Source organism: Mizuhopecten yessoensis, unplaced genomic scaffold (genome assembly GCF_002113885.1).
Source record: "Mizuhopecten yessoensis strain PY_sf001 unplaced genomic scaffold, ASM211388v2 scaffold4839, whole genome shotgun sequence".
Lineage (NCBI taxonomy): Eukaryota > Metazoa > Mollusca > Bivalvia > Pectinida > Pectinidae > Mizuhopecten > Mizuhopecten yessoensis.
In genome coordinates this window covers 1,377,241-1,396,005 of record NW_018405747.1, presented here as the reverse complement: position 1 = coordinate 1,396,005, position 18,765 = coordinate 1,377,241, and the positions used below count along the sequence as shown (strand labels likewise).

Below are 18,765 nucleotides of genomic sequence, written 5' to 3'. Positions count from 1 at the left end.
TCTGTTGAGGTTTTTAAATCTTTAAATATTGGGAATGTAAACATTGAGCCTAAAGCAGTAGTTAACTCATTCACCCCTGAAATTTTATAATGGACTATTCTAGCCTTTGAATTGGAAGAGTTCAAATGTGTCACCAGGGGTGAATGAGTTAACCTCATCGGAGAACATTTTGACTCCATGTTAAATTTTGAATTTCACATCTCTGTACTTTGTCAAAAAGCCTCACAACAACTAGTTGTTCTGAAGTGCCTAGGCATATTTTTTTTTACAAAACAAGGTAGGAGTGTGATATACAACTCTTTTATTGTCTCAAATTTTAATTACTGCCCTCTAGTTTGGCATTTCACCTGTATGAAGATTATTAAGAAACCTGAAAAGATACAAGAGAGGGCCTTTTGTTTTATCCACAATGATTATGTCTCCTCTTTACCAAATTATTAATATTGTCAAATGCAGATTTGTTTACATGTAAGAAGACTTAAGGATATGGAAGTTTTTAAAATTCTGAACAAACTTTCTCCTGATGTCATCCATGATCTTATAAAACTTGAGTCCACAAATTATAATCTTAGACATGAGAATGCAGAAGAGGTGCCTAGGGTTAGAACAGTTAAGTATAGACAGAAATCTTTTACTTTTGATGCTACTAGGTTGTGGAACACTCTCCCAAATGAGTTCCTGAAGGTAGACAATTTTCCGGGATTCAGGAGAATGATGCACACCTGGAGTGGACCAATCTGTAGCTGTTCAATCTGTGGCACCTCTGCTGTCTGACTTTTAAACACTTTTAGTGCTAAAATTTGAGTGCAACATTTTTAGGTAAACAAACTGTGATATAAATTTCTGTGATTAATGAAATATGCCATTTAATGAATCAAATTATAGCATATGTTACTGTAAGTTTTCGCTCTTAGTCATATTATTCTTTACTAAATGAACTGCTGTTTTAATCCACTCTGTGTTAGTGAATATTGTCAATGTTTACCCTTTGCTATATTAGCATGCACTTGTACAGGTGTACAGATAGTGTTTTGACACTCATTGAAGTGACACATTGTTCATCAATACGTGTCAAATCTTTGAATTTTATATAAATAACCATACTATAAATAAGTGTCAAGACTTGTGATATTATTAAACAAGAGGCCCAGAGGGCCTGTATCGCTCACCTGTTTCTTTTGTAACATGAAACTGACATATAGGTAACTTAAGAGCAAATTTGTTAACTAGAACATTTTAACATCTCTTAAACGGTTCTGAAGATATTGTTGTTTGAAATATTAAATTTTAAAGCTTTTAACCCACATTGACCTTTGACTCCCTACTTGCACTTAAAGTTGACCTTTAACCTCATTACTGTAATTGAGAAAAAGACTCGCACTGCTGGTCTACATAACATACCCAAGTATTATGACTAGTTCAAATGGTTTTTAGGATATTGTTTGAAGAGTTTAACATATTTGACCCCTGTAACCTTGAAAGTAGGTCAAGGTCATTTTAATGAGGAAAGTTTATAGCACTCCATTTTAGGCACCTTTATAAACATAACAGGTTTGAACAGTGAGAAAGGTGAGTGTCTGAAACTCCATAAACCCCTCTGGATATTTCATAAAGATGACAAAAGATGAAAATTGAAGATAAAGTTGAAACTTTATTGAGAAACATATCTACACTGACAAATTTATATTCAATTTGTTTTGTAAATATGTAGATCCAAATATAATTCTGAGCCAGAGCTAACGATGTTCATTCAGCATACACCAATGATAATAAATTGTCACCGTCAGATTCTGATTAGGAAATTATAAAAACATCTCAAGTATGACATTCTGTATAAACTTCCTTACTACTTTAATTCATACTGTATTATAAATATTTTCAAATGCTTCCTTTTAGCAAAACCAAAAGATTACTCATTCGAAATTAATAAAGGGACTGCTTTAAATACCACCAATAGTTAGTGTATGGGTGTTAGCCCTTAGTAATGTTTTTGTTTAAAGCACATTCAATATAAGCAACCAACTTCCTCCTATGTTTACTGTACAAAGTACATCAACAAATCCATAGATATATTACAAATACATTCCTGTACTGGTGACAAGTACATCAATCTTTAGCTCACATGTATCACTCGTCTTACTGGCTTTGTTTCCATATATAAAAAGTATTTGCTTACAAGCTATATTTGGATATTCTACTGTAATACAATATAAGTGAATAAAAGTTGGAGCAGTGAAAGTCTATTTTTTCACTTTTTTTTTTGTGGATTTGCTTGATTAGTCAATTTTGCATGATGTATTTTTTTAAATACTTCAGGTCTAGTGACCATGACACAAAGAGCCATGGTAAGAACGTTGATTTGCTATTTATTTTGCAGAATACATTTTTTGTTTTTGCTAGTCTGGTCATAATTATAAATATACAAAAAAAAGTCCCTGATCAAATGTTATAGTTCTTTCTCAGAATTCACACATCAAAAATCTGAGAAAAATGTGTCCAAAAACTAATGTCTGAATGCAATTATAATGAAAATTGACATTAAAATATTCAGCTGACTATTAAATCAAATTAGTATACAATTCCATTATTTTTCTGCCAGGAATCCAGAGACTGCAAGACAGTAACTGGAGAGTATCATGACTTCAATCAGTTTTCAATGGTAGACACTAGTATGTATAACATTTTTTCTGTTTACTTTCATAAATAACAATGATTTTTTTCTGAATCAAAGTGGAAGGTGTAGATGTCTGTCTAGCACTCCTAACACACAGGGGTGTCCAGTGTCAGGAGCTGAATCACATTCAGGTGATATTGGTACAGTACATACAACAAGTGTCAACACAGTACAACAAATACAGGAATCTTCACAGATCACAGCAGGACACCGCCGCCCGACCACTCCATCCTCTGGAAAACAAAAGTTAGGTTATAATTCAGGCGACAAAATCATTTCTTTTACATTTTCCATAGTGCTCAGGCTGTCTATTTGTATCAATCTTTCAATTCCATTATAAAAACATAGTTATGGATAAGGATATATATAACAATAACTATTTGACACCTATGCTTTTAGGATGTTTTGATTATTTCCAAGCTCTTTGAGTTGTATGAACAACAATTTTTTTCTGACTTTGAGATTTTTGCCAAATAACTAGATTGTACAGGAGAGAGTTATATACCATACAAATGTATTCATCATGAATTCCATTCACGAAAAAACCCATCTCCACTACAAGGGATTTATTTCCCAGCTGCTTGATAATAAAGCAGGGAGCTTTTCCACAACTGGTTATGATACATGTATGTCTTATTTTAGTGTTATTCAGAAACACTGCTGGAAATGATTTTTGAAGTGTTCTTAGTACCTTATACTGCCAGCAATCTGTCTACACATGAATAAAGTTGAAATAATATAAATTTTAAAATATTTTTTGATATCTACATAAAATAGAACAAGTGTATATGTACTCATGACCTTAAATCCTGCATTAAGATTAAATCATTTAAAGAATATTATATGTTACTTAAAAATACCTTTCAAAAGGAAACAATAACTAACCTGTTGAGGTTCCACAAAGGCCAGCCAATCAGAGGAGTGCGTTGGTAACAGGCCCATCACTTGACATTTGTATACAGCCAATCCGAGACAAACAACATTGCCAATTAAATAGACCAGTTTCTGTAGCACTGTTTTAGACCCTTCTATCACGTTAAATGCTGGAAACAAAGGATAAAATAATTAAAGATAGTTGTTAAACATTAATTTAATCATTAAAAATATTGTTGGGACACAACCAACTGGTTCTTTACAGTAAAACATGTTTATAGCAAACCCCAGGGACATAATCACTTCTCCACTGTAATACAAGGACAACTTTGGTCCAACCTTTAATTCAAACATATAAACAAAAGCAGCCCATGTTTTAATCTCCAAGGGACATAACTAATTGTCTACAGTAAAACCCATCTACAACAAACTCCAAGGACCAATAAATATCAAAATATAACACACATTTAGAACAAATCCCCAGGGGAGTCGGGACATAACTGATAATAGGTCACAATATAAGTACAACACTTTAACATGTTGCCAATGATATCCTCCACCACTAAACAATGGACTTTATCAATTCATAGAGAACTACATAAAACTATGATCATGTTCTGTATGAGGAGCGCCTAAGTGGCCTTCCAAAGATGTACAAGCATACAAAGTGTGATGATCCTGAGTGAAATAAATTCACTAATAAATGACGAATTACATCAAAAGATTTTTTTTCCTTAAGAGAGTTACTAAAGGATAAATCACATACCAGGTACTCATTTTAGAGACTTACTAGTGGTGCAGAGTATATATAACAAGGCACCAGACAAATCCCTATGAGAAGGGGAAGCAACTCTTTTTGCTGACATATATTATTAATTGGCACACTGTTTTAACCCTTTCACCCCTAGGTAACTTAGTAGACTCTACCATGCATTTTAAGGGATGACTCCATTATGGTCTACGGTGGTGAAAGGGTTAAAATAAATGCATTTCAAGATGAGCAAGTGGTTTCTTTCCCATCATTTCAACAGTAACATGACCTTTGCCCACTTGTATAAAACATCTTAACTCTAGAGATTTCCTCAAGTCTAAGATTTCCCATAGACAATACATTGTTTGAGATTTTCCTTAACTTTGAGATGTTTTGTACAAGCGGGCCCAGAAGCTTAATTGTACAACTCTGAGACTTACTGGTCTGGATCGCTATGAGTGCCTGGATTGGTTTGAAGAACATCATGCCAACCATCATAATAGGAAAGATGGAGATGGTGTTTCCAGCCATCCACATTATGAAAAAGTTCATAGGAATCTGCTTCAGTGGTCCCAAAGCTATCTCCCATGATCGCTATAAATATATGAATAGATTATACCTGTTAAATTTAATCAACCAACTTGTAAAGGAAAGTAGTAAAGAAGACTTAACAATAAATTTATACCAGGTATATCAATGGATACCTCGACAACCACATAGAAATGTGAGAAAGCCAAATCACAAGGTGCTGAATTACCTATCAATGATCATTTTTGATGTCTGTAGGAAAAATATATATTACATTGAATATTGATTTTTTTTCCCCATGAAGGTTAAAAATAAAACAGCACACTTGTCATTGAAATGGTACACAATAAATAAAGGAAGCAGACGGGTTCCATATAAATAAGTCGGCAATTACAGACCATGCCACACAGAAAAATCATGTGATTGACTGGGATAACTCCAAAGTATTGGACAGAGAGAACAATCTATTCAAGCAGCAGATAAAGGAAGCCATCTGGATATGCTGCAGTGGGCCCGTTATAAATCGAGATGAGGGGGCCCATAGACTAAAGTCACTTTTGCATATCTATGGCCAAGCGTTAAACAAAACTTAACGAAATTAAGTCATTTCGGTACATATATAACACATTTTGTACACACACTTACAGTGTAGCCGAATAGACATCAATTTGCAGACAATACACCTTTGTGTACATACGCTTCACTTGTCATATGTCTGATTAAGGTGACATACTGCACTAGTCATCGAAACGTCACATAGAAACACTTATTGGTTGTGCACCAAGAAACTGTTCATGAGTTACAAACTAATATAACATATCATAGGTTGCAATTCTGCTGTACGAATAATTCAGAATCACATAGGAAACTGTTTATGGTGTTTATCAATAAACTCGTTTGTGATGTCAGCAAGACAAACAAAACTAACTTTATCAATGAGTTTCTGGTCAGAGTCCTTGCTGCTATTATCCTGAGTGCTTATTAGGTTGTCATTAAATCCCAATGGTGGTTTTAACTCTGTACTCTGTGTCATCAACTGGCGGTCCAATCTCCTGAAAACAAGATGTGAAAGAAGTGATTAATGATTGATTACAACATTATGTTATATTTATATCAGGTAAAGAAGGGAGGCACAGCGAACAAATCTGACAATATGGAATCTTCAAGGTTTTAATGTAGATAATGCATCTGCATCATGACCTAATATAGACACCATTTTAGCAAAAGAGTTGTTACCAGATCCAGTACACTCTGCTGATTGAGCAGTACAAGTGTGACATGCCAGTCTGCACTTAAGGATTGATACAGAGGTATTTTAGTGGGGAAGATGACCAAACTAAGTGGTGGTGGAATGCTGTAGCTGACAGAAAGGGACCCGACCAACACTTAGGGGAAGAAGAAGGTTGTGACCCTATCTACTCTGTGTATTCTGACTATGCATACTGTGGTGACCGGACGTGGTGACCGGACGTGGTGCCTACATGGTATATGTGTGGTGTTCTGTGGTGGAATGGTGTTATTAGGCTGAGGGGCAGCCTGTTGCTTGGACACACTCTAAGGTGGATATCTGCCCACCTGTGCAGATGGGTGGCTTCAAGGACATTGTATACTAAGATGGATAGCTGCCCATTGATATGATGTTTTCTGTATAAATACATGTAATTAACTGTGTGAATGTGAGAGTGGATGTAACATACTTCTGTTCTTAATATATGTTGTAATTAAACATTGTAAATAATGTAAATACAGTGTGTTGTGTTTCTATTCCTTCATGAGAGTTTACAATATGCTCTGACATCCCATTACAATTTATGGTAAACAAGCGTCAGCTGTAGGCAATTTCCTTTTAGCCCAGCGGTAAAGCATCGGGCTGGAGAGCCAATGGTTGCGGGTTCGAGCCCCAACGACGGCACTATCTGTATCAATTTTTCTTGTCCTACTACATTTGTCTATCTTATTCTTGTACACACATCTGTTCTTGTTCTTATTTCAAACCCTTATATAGATTTAATGATAAAATGTTGCACTCTATAAAGACCTATAATAGCTCTATTGACCTATCTGAAATAGGTCTTTTGAGCTATTTTCATGTGATTTCCTTTTTTAAGGAAAACGAAACAAAGTCGCTTTTAAAATAAGATTTTATCATTAGGTTGATAACTAGACATTAAATATAAGTATTCTGGACCTGGTTACTGCAAACAGTATGTGTTACCAGAAAGAAGAAGTATGCCCCATATATAAATGACTATGAGGGCCAATGCAACCGTGCAGTAATAGGGTATTAAGTCTAGATAACTTTGTTGTATTTTCACATTTGTACATATGTATCCATAGGTACTGCGATACTGGGTACAAGTAATCACATGCAGGGGTTATACTGACTCTCAAAAACCTGCATTTTAACTCCTTAGTCTGACAAAGGACTTCATTTCATGTCTGTTTGGAGTCATTGGACTCTAAAATGACTGAAATTTGAGGGTCCTAGGAAAAACTCTGCACATGATAAGTTAGTAAGTTACCAAAAGAAAGTCACAGGTATCATTTTCGGGGCAGGTTACAATTTTCATCTTCTTCGCATGATAAAGTTACAAAAAAATATATTTCTATTTTGGCAAAATGATTACCAGTGCAACACTTCATGCGAAAAGAACGCCTAGCATAAGGATGTTGAGGGTTGACCCTGATTGTGTTCAAACTACCATACTACGTCGAATTAGATATTGAATAGTCTTCAGTTTATAGGGTTTTCAATGGAAATGAGATACTCACCGATTACCAGCAAAATCAATTGTCCATTTATGGAAACCTCTTTTCCTGTTTGATGCCATATTTCTCTATTTTTCACGTTTTCTTCTGCTGCTATATTTCCCCTCCAATACAAAAGATTTCCAGCAATGCAATACGAGTTACTTCCCCTGTAACACGTCAACATGTGCAGAATATTCTAGTATCTAGGCCAAAGACGTATAAAATCATGATCAGTACATGTAGTTTAGATATAAACATCTAAACCGTGAATGAAATCGCGATAAAGAAATACAAGAGCTGGTGATAAATTTCAAAATGGTGTGACAACTTAAATGTGTATGGTTTTAAACACTTTTAACAGTTAGAAGTCTACAAATGTTGTATGTATCTCAGTTGGCATAGAAAACTTCCAATAAAAGTGTTAGATGTGTTGTTAGGCGCGTTTGAATACCAGTAGTGTGTTGACGATATTGTATGAGTTTAAAAGACTTTTTTCATTGATTGGTTTTATAGTATATGATCATTATATACACATTTTATTCGTAGTGTGTTGACGATATTGTATGAGATTAAAAGACTTTTTTTCATTAATTGGTTTTATAGTATAGGATCATTATATACACATTTTAATCATTATTAATATGAAATTAACAAGAACTCCTCTTGATTAAGGGACAGTATGCCCCTCCCTTTCTGTTGCAACAGTTAACGTTGTTAAGACCAGTTTGGAGTTCCACCTTTTTGTCCTCAGCATCAGCGATGAGTCTCAGAAAGACGGAACAGCCGCATGGAGCAGTGTAGACCTTCTTTGCATACAGTAGCAATTACCATTTTTTTTGGTAAAAAACATACATACATTTACCGTCACAACTTTTTCGCCTATAAAATGTGCGTGCGCATATTAAATTTGGTAATTAAAGACAAAAAATGTGACGGTAAATGTATGTATGCGAGAACCTATTTGAAAGGTTTCACATCAGGATTCAGTACAATGCCGGGTGGCAAATTGTTCCACTGACCACAGAACTAGGTGATTAATCTAAACCGCGCACAGACGAATAGTCCGAGGGAAGAATGATTGAGCGTGGTCATTTGGGGTCGAGTGAGGAACGGCACATCTGTAATTCGACAGGGACTTAAAAGTTTTCCTTCATTCACTTTATCTTTTTAAAATGCTATTATAGGCCGATAATGATAATGTATTGCATGATATATTTTTGCGATTTTGAAGTGTTGGCCAAAATGACTTATTTTCAACACTGGCAAACTGGAACGTCCAGGAATATAAAATAAGAATGTAAGCTTTGTTGTTGTTTGCAAGTTAATTAATACCATCCAAATACAAGTAATATCTGTCCCCACAATAACTATACAATGATGGATATCATCTTAATTTATCCATATCTTGAACCTAATAGAAATAAGTATATCAACTCCTATTTTCCAAAAACAAAACAAACAAAAAAAATAAAAAAAATCGTAAGCTTTCTTTTTAAGTCCCCGTATGTACAAGCCTCCCTGCTGGATGAAGTCACATGTTTTGATTCGATTTGGTAGGAGAATTTTCGACATCGTAGTAAAAGTATGTCTGTGCGTATTTAGAGCTTAATCGTGCTGAATCGCAGGTTCGAGCCCCAGCGAACGGCACTATCTTTATGACTATTCCTCGTCCTACTACAAACTGGTGCCGTTGACCCTCCTCGTTCAAGGTAGGAGAACCCCTTGGTGGGGAGTCACAGAACCTGGGTTGGTGATTGAAAAAAGGGGGAATAGCGTAATAGATGTGCATTCATGAGGTTGCCTTGTAAACAAGCGTCAGCTGTATGGAATTTCCTTCCTTTTAACGCAGCGGTAAAGCATCGGGCTCGAGAACCAATTAAGGGTCGCGGGTTCGAGCCCCAGCGAACACGGCACTATCTGTATAACTATTCCTCGTCCTACTACACTTGCCTATCTTATTAGGCTTGTACACATACCTGTCCTTGTTCTTATTTCAAACTCTTATATAGCTTTAATGATAAACTTTTGCGCTCTATCTAGCATTAAAATCCCTGGTTTTGATAATTGCCATAGTTCACATCCGTATAATGCTGATGCATAGACTTTAGCTTAAAAAACCTGACATACTGTTAGAGAATTGATTGCGGTGCGCTCCATTGTGTATTAGACACGTAGCTCCACTTTTCATTTGTAGAGGATTGTATGTTATGATTAGTTTCTATACGTAATTCATGCTAATTATCATTGTGCAATTTACCACTACTTTGTGTGTCTTTTCAAACCGTGTTCATTGCTGAATAAACATATTTAAAGTAATCGGAACAGAGTCCCATTTATAAACACGGTGTGAATACTGAACTCCATCATTGTCACATCACCACAATGCCAGCTGTAGCCTGCCCTATCGGAGACTGCGACTATGTCACGGATGACCTGGATGCCACTATCGTCGCGGCACTCATCACTGCTCACTCCGCTGTACACATACCCAAACGAGAACACGCTGCTAAAGTTGAGAAAGTTAAGCGACCCACGCTCAGTGCCGCAGGATCTAGCGAGGAGTGGGCATATTTCCAATCTCGATGGTCGGACTATGTCAGTGCCACGAAAATCACTGGACGCGATTAAGTAATCCAGCTACTAGAATGCTGTGACGAGCCATTACGGAAAGACTTGACACGATCAGCCGGTGGTAGTCTCGCTGACAAAACCATGGATGAGGTTTTAGCTGCAATTAAAAAGCTCGCGGTACGTGAGGAAAACACTATGGTTGCAAGAGTGACGCTACACAATATGCGACAGGATCGTGATGAAACTGTCCGGAGTTACGGTGCTAGACTTAAAGGACAGGCCGGTATATGCAAGTTTGTGATTAAGTGCCCCGGATGTACAGCCGACGTCAATTACACTGACGCTATCATGCGTGACGTACTCACCCGGGGAATTGCCGATCCGGAAATACAACTTGATCTGCTAGGACACAAAAATCAGGACATGAATCTTGAGGATGTATTTCAATTTGTCGAATCAAAGGAAGCCGGTAAACGTTCAGCTTCTAGACTTTCAGATTCTCATCCAGTTGAGGCTGCCAGCAGCTCATACCGGAAAAGCAAGGCTGACAGACCGTCGTCCAAAGACACCTCCAACAAAGCAGAGCAATGTGCATATTGCGGAAAAAAGGGACACGGCAAGTCTGCCCTTGCTCGCATACGTAAAACAGAGTGTACAGCATATGGACACATATGTGGGCATTGCCATCGCGAACATCATTTTGAAATTGTATGTAGAAGCAAGGACAAACCCAAAGTGACAGACCGTGATACACTTTCCGGAAGTGCTTTGTTCGACGCATTGTGCTCTGTTCATGATTCTCTACAACATCACCACTGTACCGTTAGTGATTCTGGCATCGAACGCTCAATCTGCATCGACCACCATGTCTATGACGAACTGACGAATTCCTGGGTGAAACAACGCTCCAAGCCTCAACCATTCGTGAACGTGACGGCTAAAGTTACTGCTGAGGACTACGCCGCCCTAGGCTTCAGACTAACACGAGACACCAGCAACGTCTCAATACAGGCTATGGCTGACACGGGATGTCAGAGTTGCCTCGCTGGCTTGAAAGTAATCCGCCGCCTTGGTCTACGAGAATCAGAACTCATACCTGTAACGATGCAGATGCACACGGCTACATACGGTGGTATCAAAATTCTTGGGGCGACCATCCTTCGCTTGATTGGTAAAGACAAGGCAGGAAACACCAAGGAGACCAGACAGATGACATATGTCACAAGCTCAACAGACAAGCTCTTCCTCAGTCGCGAAGCCTGCGCTGCATTAGGTATTATCCACGATTCATTTCCAACCGTCGGAGCTCAAGTCCCTTCAGCTAGCATACATGTCGATGCTACTTTCTCCTTACCGGATCACCAAGTCAAAGCATGCGATTGTCCTACACGCCAACTGCCACCACCACCTCCGATAAAACTGCCTTGCCCTGCTACGACGGAAAACGTTGGTCACTTAAAAGGTTACCTTCTTGACCACTACAAGTCTAGCACATTCAACAGATGTGAACACCAGACTTTACCACTCATGAATGGACCTCCCTTGAAGCTCATGGTGGACTCCAACGCGAAACCTGTCGCTCACCATACACCAGTACCCGTTCCAATCCACTGGCAGGGTGCAGTAAAGGCTGGACTAGACCGGAATGTTCTTTTGGGGGGTTATTGAACCTGTTCCGGTTGGTGAGCCTGTCACTTGGTGCCATAGAATGGTTATTTGTGCGAAAAAAATGGTACACCTCGGCGCACTGTTGACTTCCAACCCTTATATGCACATGCCACTCGCGAGACTCATCACACCCCTTCGCCATTCCACCAAGCCCGGTCTATTCCACATGGAAAGAAGAAGACATTATTTGATGCATGGAACGGTTATCACAGTGTACCCATCTGCAAAGAGGACAGACACTTGACCACGTTCTTTACTCCTTGGGGGAGGTACCGTTACAAAACTGCACCCAAAGGCTACATTGCATGGGGCGACGGATACACCAGGCGGTATAACGGTATAACGCTGAACCCTGACAAATTTGTATTTGCAGAGGACACACTCGAATTCGCTGGGTTTGAAATAACCAACGATAGTGTACGGCCTTCACAGAAATACCTACGCGCCATCCTGGATTTTCCGACACCCAGGAACATCACAGATGTGCGGTCATGGCTGGGACTAGTCAATCAGGTGTCGTATGCCTTCAGTATGACTGAGAATACGCTTCCTTTCCGTCAGTTGCTCAAACCAGATCAACCGTTTCAGTAGACTGAAGATCTCCAACGACTTTTTGAGGAATCTAAAATTGTCATTGCCAACGAGATTGAGCAGGGGGTACGGATTTTCGACCCAAGTAAATTGACGTGTCTCGCGACAGACTGGTCAAAGACTGGCATTGGATTTTGGTTGCTACAAAAACACTGCGCTTGTGCTAATGAAAGCCTACTATGCTGCCGTGATGGTTGGAAAGTTACACTCGTAGGTAGTCGGTTCACACATGCGGCAGAGACGCGTTACGCGCCGGTTGAGGGCGAGGCCCTGGCAGTAGCAGATGCCCTTGATACAGCTCGCTACTTCGTTCTTGGGTGCGACAACGTGATCATAGCTGTTGATCATAAGCCATTGTTGAAGTTATTTGGCGATAGATCACTGGAAAACATTCCTAACAACAGACTTCGTAACCTCAAGGAGAAAACACTACGATACCGCTTTCGAATGCTTCATATGCCTGGCATACGACATCGTGCGGCGGATTGTATCTCCCGACATCCTATTGGTGAGCCTGAGAAACTTGTGCTCGAGGACGACATTGCAGCACTGTCATTTTCTGCCGTCGACATCGCCCACTTTGGTCTAATGAGTGGTCTACGCATGCCTTCATCAGGACTAGCATTTGTCGAGGAGCATGTCGTGGCATCAGCTTCTTCAACACTAGATGCGATCAATTTACGATCCGTCACCTGGGAGCGCGTTAGAACCACTACTACCAGCGATGACAACATGCAGGCGTTAATCGCTCTGATAGAGGCCGGTATACCGGGAACCCGTCACGAGCTGCCTAGGCCACTGCAAGAATATTTCCCATTCCGCGACGACCTTCATACGGTTGATGGTGTAGTACTTTATAAAGACAGAATAGTCATTCCACCATCACTCCGGGAAGAAACCCTTGCCTCCCTGCATTCGGCACATCAAGGGGTGACATCTATGACTTCAAGAGCTGACGCGTCAATCTTCTGGCCTGGTATCACGCCTGCCATCGCCTCCCTACGCGCAACTTGTAACCACTGCAACCGTATTGCTCCATCTAACCCGAATGCACCACCGACTCCTTTGATAACTCCTGACTATCCATTCCAATGCGTGTGTGCAGATTTCTTCCACTACATGGGCTGTAATTACCTAGTGGTAGTTGATCGTTATTCCAACTGGCCGGTGGTGGAGAAAGCCTCTGATGGTTCCAATGGTTTAATAGACTGTCTCCGAAGGACATTTGTTACTTTTGGTATCCCTGATGAACTAGCATCAGATGGTGGACCCGAGTTCACTTCTGCGGCCACACGTCGTTTTCTCAGGAACTGGGGCGTTCACCATAGACTGTCATCTGTAGCTTTTCCCCATAGTAACTGCCGTGCTGAAGTGGGAGTCAAAACAGTGAAGCGTCTGATCACTGGCAACACCAGTCCCAATGGCGACTTAAACACCGACGCATTCCAACGCGCTATTCTCCAGTATCGTAACACACCTGACAGAGACACAAAACTATCCCCTGCTATGTGCGTGTTCGGTCGTCCTATACGAGACTTTATTCCTATACCACCCGGTCGGTACATTCCACACAACACTTGGCTGGAGACTTTAGCAGCTCGCGAGGAGGCTTTACGGAATCGTCACATGCGAGAAAGTGAACGTTGGTCTGAACACACCAAACGCCTCTCACCTCTTGCAGTTGGAGATCATGTACGCATCCAAAATCAAGTTGGTCCTCACCCCCTTAAATGGGACAAGACTGGAATCATTACCGAAGTTCGNAGTTGCTCAAACCAGATCAACCGTTTCAGTAGACTGAAGATCTCCAACGACTTTTTGAGGAATCTAAAATTGTCATTGCCAACGAGATTGAGCAGGGTGTACGGATTTTCGACCCAAGTAAATTGACGTGTCTCGCGACAGACTGGTCAAAGACTGGCATTGGATTTTGGTTGCTACAAAAACACTGCGCTTGTGCTAATGAAAGCCTACTATGCTGCCGTGATGGTTGGAAAGTTACACTCGTAGGTAGTCGGTTCACACATGCGGCAGAGACGCGTTACGCGCCGGTTGAGGGCGAGGCCCTGGCAGTAGCAGATGCCCTTGATACAGCTCGCTACTTCGTTCTTGGGTGCGACAACGTGATCATAGCTGTTGATCATAAGCCATTGTTGAAGTTATTTGGCGATAGATCACTGGAAAACATTCCTAACAACAGACTTCGTAACCTCAAGGAGAAAACACTACGATACCGCTTTCGAATGCTTCATGTGCCTGGCATACGACATCGTGCTGCGGATTGTATCTCCCGACATCCTATTGGTGAGCCTGAGAAACTTGTGCTCGAGGACGACATTGCAGCACTGTCATTTTCTGCCGTCGACATCGCCCACTTTGGTCTAATGAGTGGTCTACGCATGCCTTCATCAGGACTAGCATTTGTCGAGGAGCATGTCGTGGCATCAGCTTCTTCAACACTAGATGCGATCAATTTACGATCCGTCACCTGGGAGCGCGTTAGAACCACTACTACCAGCGATGACAACATGCAGGCGTTAATCGCTCTGATAGAGGCCGGTATACCGGGAACCCGTCACGAGCTGCCTAGGCCACTGCAAGAATATTTCCCATTCCGCGACGACCTTCATACGGTTGATGGTGTAGTACTTTATAAAGACAGAATAGTCATTCCACCATCACTCCGGGAAGAAACCCTTGCCTCCCTGCATTCGGCACATCAAGGGGTGACATCTATGACTTCAAGAGCTGACGCGTCAATCTTCTGGTCTGGTATCACGCCTGCCATCGCCTCCCTACGCGCAACTTGTAACCACTGCCACCGTATTGCTCCATCTAACCCGAATGCGACTCCTTTGATAACTCCTGACTATCCATTCCAATGCGTGTGTGCAGATTTCTTACACTACATGGGCTGTAATTACCTAGGGGTAGTTGATCTTTATTCCAACTGGCCGCTGATGGAGAAAGCCTCTGATGGTTCCAATGGTTTAATAGACTGTCTCCGAAGGACATTTGTTACTTTTGGTATCCCTGATGAACTAGCATCAGATGGTGGACCCGAGTTCACTTCTGCGGCCAAACGTCGATTTCTCAGGAACTGGGGCGTTCACCATAGACTGTCATCTGTAGCTTTTCCCCATAGTAACTGCCGTGCTGAAGTGGGAGTCAAAACAGTGAGGCGTCTGATCACTGGCAACACCAGTCCCAATGGCGACTTAAACACCGACGCATTCCAACGCGCTATTCTCCAGTATCGTAACACACCTGACAGAGACACAAAACTATCCCCTGCTATGTGCGTGTTCGGTCGTCCTATACGAGACTTTATTCCTATACCACCCGGTCGGTACATTCCACACAACACTTGGCTGGAGGCTTTACGGAATCGTCACGTGCGAGAAAGTGAACGTTGGTCTGAACACACCAAACGTCTCTTACCTCTTGCAGTTGGAGATCATGTACGCATCCAAAATCAAGTTGGTCCTCACCCCCTTAAATGGGACAAGACTGGAATCATTACCGAAGTTCGCCAGTTTGATCAATATGTAGTTCGGGTTGACGGATCTGGCCGTGTTACCTTACGCAACAGGAAATTCCTCAGGAAGTATATCCCAGTCGTTACACCACCAGCGCGCTACACAATTGACAATCAAATTGGACTCTCCCATCGTACGACGTCTCCTGCTTCTAACGCCCCAGACACCGTCGTCGGTGAAGAGAGCAACCCTCCCCGTAAGGATACGAGTCCTCCACCATCCACTCCGTTGACTACTAGAACCATACAACGTTCGCCTCGTTCATCATCTGATGTTGATCACCCTTCACCACCATTTGGTATTCGAGACATCTTCAGTCGACGTCATCTAGCGTTTGATTCTCCTGCAACCCCAGTGAGCAAAATCACCACACCCCCGGCAACGATGCCACCTATCTCGACACATACGCCACAAGCAGTAGTTCCGTCCCCTGCACCGATCCGGACTTCTGGTCGTGCCACAAAGAAACCAGCTTGGCATTCAGATTATAAAATGTCCAAATAACAATTGACTTGTTTCTACTTGGAACATTTCCTAAGTGTTATATCTGTTGTGCAACTTTTCACGGAGACTCAGTGCTTCATTTTGTTTATTTTAGGACAATTAGTCGGACATTTCTTAATAATTCTCATATTTCACATCAGTCTTTGTTCCTAGGACTAATACGAGTGACCCTATTACTTACGTGTACCAAAGACTTGGGGGAGATAGAGGATTGTATGTTATGATTAGTTTCTATACGTAATTCATGCTAATTATCATTGTGCAATTTACCACTACTTTGTGTGTCTTTTCAGACCGTGTTCATTGCTGAATAAACATATTTAAAGTAAACGGAACAGAGTCCCATTTAATTTGCTTCAAGACAGGATAATCATAGAGGTTCAGGTTTCTCGTAGTTGTGCTATTTTTGTTTTTCGAAAAGGTAAGAATTTTACTTTTGGGAGATGAGAAAGAAAGTCTGCACATTTACTACATTTTTCACATATGTTCAACATAACTTCCAAATTTATCTATACAAATATCGTCAACTTGTGTTGTAATGTTTAATCTTATATTTGCTATTATTGCACCTTTTCCACATGTCGCTGTATTGTTTAATAGTTCGTTAATAAACACAAGATAAAAAAAATGCTGTGAGAGCACTGCCTTGTAAGATTCCTCCCTCCATGCTTACCCATCTTGATTGTAAACAATTAGATAAAATTCAACTTTTTACACCAGTGCATGTGTCTTAAATTTGACCAACTTTTCCGAGGCTAATCCAATTTAATACAATTTTAAGAGCAATCCTTTATGCCATACTGTATCAAATGCCGTATTACCATCTAAGAAGGCGACATGTATATCACTACCTCTTTCTGTATTATATAAAACACATTCTTGTGAATTAAAGGAAGTCAGGAGATTACACAGCCCCTTTTGGTTAGCTGACTGGTGACGATTACTCAGAAAGTATCTGTCAAAAAGTTCTTGTTCTTTATTTTTAATTTTCTCTCTCTCGAAATGAGTCGACCAAACTTCAGTAATAGCAACAGTGTCTCCAGATTCATTAAATGACCAATATGACAGTGGCGAATTAAGTGGAAGAATTAGTTTATTATTATGCATATTATAATAACTATGACCAAGTATTAGAAATGTAAAAACATATTTCTTTATTAAATAAAGAAACCAAAAGTACTGTATACATATTAGCCAGGGACCAGATTAAAAAATATTTACACTACACAAACGTGCCACCAATATGTACTACTGTCTAACCACCCGTAGATACTCGTGTCCGTCTGTAATCAGCAGTATATCCTGTTGATACCTCTGTCCGTCTGTAATCAGAAGTATATCCTGTTTATACTTGTGTGCGTCTGTAAGCAGCAGTATATACTGTTTATACTTCTGTCCGTCTGTAATCAGCGGTATATCCTGTTGATACTTGTGACCGTCTATAATCAGCAGTATATCCGGTTGATACAGGTGTCCGTCTGTAATCAGTAGTATATCCTGTTGATCCTCGTGTCCGTCTGTAACCAGCAGCATATACTGTTGATACCTGTGTCCGTCGGTTATCAGCAGTTTATCCTGTTGATGCTTGTGTCCGTCTGTAATTAGCAGTATATACTTTTGATATTTGTGTCCGTCTGTAATTAGCAGTATATACTTTTGATATTTGTGTCCGTCTGTAATTAGCAGTATATACTTTTGATACTTGTGTCGGTCTGTAATCAGCGGTATATCCTGTTGATCCTCGTGTCCGTCTGTTATCAGCAGTATATCCGGTTGATACAGGTGTCCGTCTGTAATCATCAGTATATACTGTTGCTACTTGTGTCGGTCTGTAATCCGCAGTATATCCTGTTGATTCTTGTGTGCGTCTGTAATTAGCAGTATATACTTTTGATATTTGTGTCCGTCTGTAATCAGTAGTATATCCTGTTGATACTTGTGACCGTCTATAATCAGCAGTATATCCTGGTGATTCTTGTGTCCGTCTGTAATTAGCAGTATATACTTTTGATATTTGTGTCCGTCTGTAATTAGCAGTATATACTTTTGATACTCGTGTCCGTCTGTAATTAGCAGTATATACTTTTGATACTTGTGTCGCTCTGTAATCAGCAGTGTATCCTGTTGATACTTGTGACCGTCTATAATCAGCAGTATATGCTGTTGATACTTGTGCCCGTCTGTAATCAGCGGTATATCCTGTTGATACCTCTGTCCGTCTGTAATCACCAGTATATACTGTTGCTACTTGTGTCGGTCTGTAATCAGCAGGATATCATGTAGATACCCATGTCCGTCTGTAATCACCAGTATAT

The 18,765-nt window shown here is 40.2% G+C and overlaps 2 protein-coding genes across 2 annotated transcripts; one reads left to right on the top strand and one right to left on the bottom strand.

Moving 5' to 3' along the window:
• Positions 1 to 1,631: 1,631 nt before the first annotated feature.
• Positions 1,632 to 7,735, bottom strand: LOC110449936 (ER membrane protein complex subunit 4-like). Its single transcript, XM_021497118.1, has 5 exons — positions 7,599 to 7,735; positions 5,755 to 5,878; positions 4,739 to 4,892; positions 3,560 to 3,717; positions 1,632 to 2,907 (listed from the first exon to the last, which is right to left on the bottom strand). Exons 1-5 carry the CDS (start codon positions 7,655 to 7,657, stop codon positions 2,872 to 2,874), a joined length of 531 nt encoding a protein of 176 aa, XP_021352793.1. The 5' UTR covers positions 7,658 to 7,735; the 3' UTR covers positions 1,632 to 2,871.
• Positions 7,736 to 10,289: 2,554 nt separating this feature from the next.
• On the top strand, positions 10,290 to 17,827 carry LOC110449946. Its single transcript, XM_021497129.1, has 3 exons — positions 10,290 to 11,771; positions 12,408 to 14,015; positions 15,785 to 17,827. Exons 1-3 carry the CDS (start codon positions 10,290 to 10,292, stop codon positions 16,448 to 16,450), a joined length of 3,756 nt encoding a protein of 1,251 aa, XP_021352804.1. The 3' UTR covers positions 16,451 to 17,827.
• Positions 17,828 to 18,765: the final 938 nt, after the last annotated feature.

What these genes read in the sequence shown, in the direction of transcription:
- LOC110449946 (XM_021497129.1), top strand. Translation starts at nt 10,290, where the DNA reads ATGGATGAGGTTTTAGCTGCAATTAAAAAGCTCGCGGTACGTGAGGAA. An exon ending in CAATCCACTGGCAGGGTGCA is followed by an intron (nt 11,772 to 12,407) that starts GTAAAGGCTGGA and finishes CCGTTTCAGTAG; the next exon opens with ACTGAAGATCTCCAACGACT. An exon ending in CTTTAGCAGCTCGCGAGGAG is followed by an intron (nt 14,016 to 15,784) that starts GCTTTACGGAAT and finishes ACTTGGCTGGAG; the next exon opens with GCTTTACGGAATCGTCACGT.
- LOC110449936 (XM_021497118.1), bottom strand. Translation starts at nt 7,657, where the DNA reads ATGGCATCAAACAGGAAAAGAGGTTTCCATAAATGGACAATTGATTTT. An exon ending in ATTGATTTTGCTGGTAATCG is followed by an intron (nt 5,879 to 7,598) that starts GTGAGTATCTCA and finishes TCTTGTTTTCAG; the next exon opens with GAGATTGGACCGCCAGTTGA. An exon ending in CCTTTGTGGAACCTCAACAG is followed by an intron (nt 2,908 to 3,559) that starts GTTAGTTATTGT and finishes TTTGTTTTCCAG; the next exon opens with AGGATGGAGTGGTCGGGCGG.